The sequence below is a fragment of the Solanum lycopersicum genome, chromosome 5 (genome assembly GCF_036512215.1).
Source record: "Solanum lycopersicum chromosome 5, SLM_r2.1".
Classification (NCBI taxonomy): Eukaryota; Viridiplantae; Streptophyta; class Magnoliopsida; order Solanales; family Solanaceae; genus Solanum; species Solanum lycopersicum.
In genome coordinates, this window is record NC_090804.1 from 24,641,502 (window position 1) to 24,644,944 (window position 3,443).

The 3,443-nt window shown below is 34.9% G+C and overlaps 1 protein-coding gene across 1 annotated transcript; it reads right to left on the reverse strand.

Moving 5' to 3' along the window:
• Window positions 1-529: 529 nt before the first annotated feature.
• Window positions 530-2,815, reverse strand: LOC101246246 (chaperone protein dnaJ 49). Its single transcript, XM_004239236.5, has 2 exons — window positions 1,987-2,815; window positions 530-1,899 (listed from the first exon to the last, which is right to left on the reverse strand). The coding sequence occupies exon 2, from the start codon at window positions 1,897-1,899 to the stop codon at window positions 880-882; it is 1,020 nt and encodes a 339-aa protein (XP_004239284.2). The 5' UTR covers window positions 1,987-2,815; the 3' UTR covers window positions 530-879.
• Between the last annotated feature and the right edge of the window lie 628 nt (window positions 2,816-3,443).

Consider the following 3,443-nt stretch of genomic DNA (forward strand, 5'->3'; position numbering starts at 1 on the left):
CATTAAGGTCACAAAATCGATCCAATATTCCACAAAACCAATGCCATTGTCAAGTAATTACCACAACATTGAGATCAAACAGCTTGAATTATCTAACACAAAACAGTGTTGTATCGCTCAGCGACTTAACCTTGCCCAAATTCATATATAAAACAATCTAGTGAGTAATGCAACCTTAATCTGTTAACTACTTTTTTTTTATGAAGGAGGTTTCATTGGAAGGCATCAAGAAGATGCTAGGCAAAAAAATACAGAGGGGTCTGCTCCTGTAGAAGAATTTACTGAATAACTAAAGAGCAGATGGTCCAAAAAAAGATCAACAGTGGTTACATGAGCCTGATTGAAACAGCTATATAAGAGGACTAAACAGTTGGATTTAAGAATGTGGTTAGGAATTGAAATCCCATCAAAACATCTACGATTCCTTTCATTCCAGATGCACCAAAAGATAGGTTATAGACAATATATAAAAAAAAATCAAAATGAATTGAGCTATTTGTCCGTAAAGATATGACATTCATTCCTGAACTTGAATAACTCAACCTTCAATCATATTTATTTATCCAATTAAAAGAAGAAGTGGATCTCCAATCATGATTGTAGCAGTAATTTAATACAACAATCGAAGCTCCTGTGGTCTGAATGATGAATTACTATCCAGTAGAGTTCAGAACAGAATATGACATATATGTTCTGCATTTAACACAGAAATTATCAAACAATGCAAACAAGATTGGCAAGTTCACTAAGTTATCTATGAATATATAGGATTTAAATAAAGGGACCAAACTGCATATGATTGTCAATCTAAAATCCAAAACTAAATTTATTTTGGGAGTAAGATATCACGAGGAGGAAACAGCACCCTTTCATAGTAAATCAAGCTGCAGCTTGGAACTGCTTTAATGTATCACAATTTGGTGTTTGTCGTTGATAACCCCAATGAAGCTGTTGTTGCTCAAGCCTGCAGTTGTGAGATAGAATTGAGAAATAATCATTGTCGATTTTTTCTTCAAGGGCTGAACGCATTGGGGTATTAACAGGATACTCCTGTTCAAATTTCCCAGACTTGACATAGTAGTTGACACCCCTTTCTGTAGCCAGGCGAAGATCATATGGATAAGACCTCGAAAATAAATAAACTGGGTCTGATGAAGGTAGAAAGTTGACCAACAAGATCAATATGACAGGCAACAATTGAATCAAAGTCTTGAATAAGGACTTTGATCCCTGATTTCCTCCCATTCCCATTCCAGTGCCAAAGCTAAAATGAGTAGTAGTTGCCGGATTCATACCGCCAAAGAAGAAATTCCTAAATATCTCATCAGCATCAACGTCATCACTAAATCGAAATCCAGTAGCATGATGATGTGTAGTAGGATGTCTCGTATAAACAGGCTCCTCAGAGCCAACAGAGTCATATGTTCTCCTTCTCTCCGCATCACTCAAACACTGAAATGCCTTAGACACCATCTTAAACGCCTCTTCCGCCCCCGGAGCCTTGTTCTTATCAGGATGAACTTTTAAAGATAACTTCCTATAAGATTTCCTCACATCCTCAACACTAGATCCTTTCTCCAACCCTAAGATATCGTAATAATCCTTCTTCCTCTTGATCTCCCTAACAATTGTAACTTGTTCCTCCGTATACAAAGAAACTCTCCGACGAGTACAACTACTTCCCGACTTAGAGGGTATAGATGAGCTAGAAGGAGAGCTGGATACACTACTTTTAGATTGAAAAGCATCAGCTTGTGACAATAAATCATCAATTTCAAGCGATGGATCTAATCGACGTGCTTTATTCAAGAATTTCAACGCCCGTTCTCGATTTCCAGATTCAATCGAAGTTTGTGCGATTTTTAAGCATTTCAAAGCCTCATCTTTGTTACCATCCATCTCCAAAATCACAAACAAAATATAAATATCAATTCATGAAGCAAATTGAATGAAAAAACGAACAGTAGGAGAGAAAAACGAACTTACTGTAAAATCGGAGAATCCCTTTCCCCAGATCGACAGAGATTAAGATGTTCCAACGGAAAAGAAAAGGGTCAATCGGTGCCTTAGAGTGGCGGTGATCGTGATGGATTCAACGCTGTGCCGCCGCAGTTGTTCGGTTGCGTTAAAACATCTTTCTGAGAAATATCCTTGTTCTCAAGAAATTTGTATGGTTACATTAATTTTCCTACCCTAGTGCAATGTCAAAAAAAGCTTTCTTTCTGCCATTTAATTCCCATTTTATTTTTAACTTTCTCAAAAAAATATTTTTTAAAAAGAATAATATTGTTATTACAATAATAAAGTTAGGAGAAAAATGTTAGTGTTGACAAACATTATAGAGAAGAGAGAGATCATTATTACTTTGGACAAAAAAATGTTATCAGATTTTGAGAAAAAAAAAAATCATTTATTTCGTTTGTTTTAAGTTGGATTTGTTTATATCTCTTGCAAGAACACAACATATTTATTCATGTCATTATTGTATAACTGATTTAGATATACCATTTTTTACAGGTACGCAGTTATGATACGATCATTCAATTAATTAAACCACTCAATGTGAAACTCATCTATTTTTTTTTTAAAAAAAAAAAACAAATCAAGATCCACTTCTTTTTTAACTCAATATTAGTCAGCCCTTACCTTTTTCACTACCCCATCGACGAGCTTCTAGCTTCAGTGGACCCAAGAGCAACTAGTGATTCAATAAAACCCTTTTCCCTTTTTACAAAGTTCGAGATAAATGAATACAAATAACTCTCTATAGCCTCCTCTCCTTACCGCAAGTGGCTTTCTGCACGACAAGACTTGATCAGAATCATAGTTCAAATTCAAGTTGGTTTAAAAGGGACAATCGCGAAAGTCACCGTATGGGTCGGTCTTTTTTATTTCTCTCATATGAGAACGTGTATATGTTTGTATATGTATAAAAGATGACAAGTGACGTAATCAAAACTTGTTAGTGAAAAACTTACAAGATAACAAAAAATACAATATTACAGTTGAAAATAAAATGATGAAAATAAATCTCTTCAAGGCTGAGGCGCGGATATTTCACTCTCTTTAAGGAAATTCAAGCCACCGCAACAAATGTTTTCATCGGTCCAGCAGTAGTCCTCTTTGACTTGTCTCCTCCAGGATACAACATTTTTCACAAAGTATAAGTCAACAACTCTTGACAAGAGTTGAGTCCAAAGCTTCACAAAAAGAACATCTCCCTTCAATTAATAAAAACTCTCTTTTTAGACTTATACTTTATGCACTCTATATTTTCTTGTATGTTGTGCGCATCAAATCAAATGATGACCATCAATATTATACTACAAGAAGTCTTCCTAGCAATGAATAGAAAGATAATGGTGTAGTAAATATTGAAAATAAATGGCCTAGAGGTTACATATGTTACATAGGTTACAAAGAATAATGAAGGAGTAAAGAAT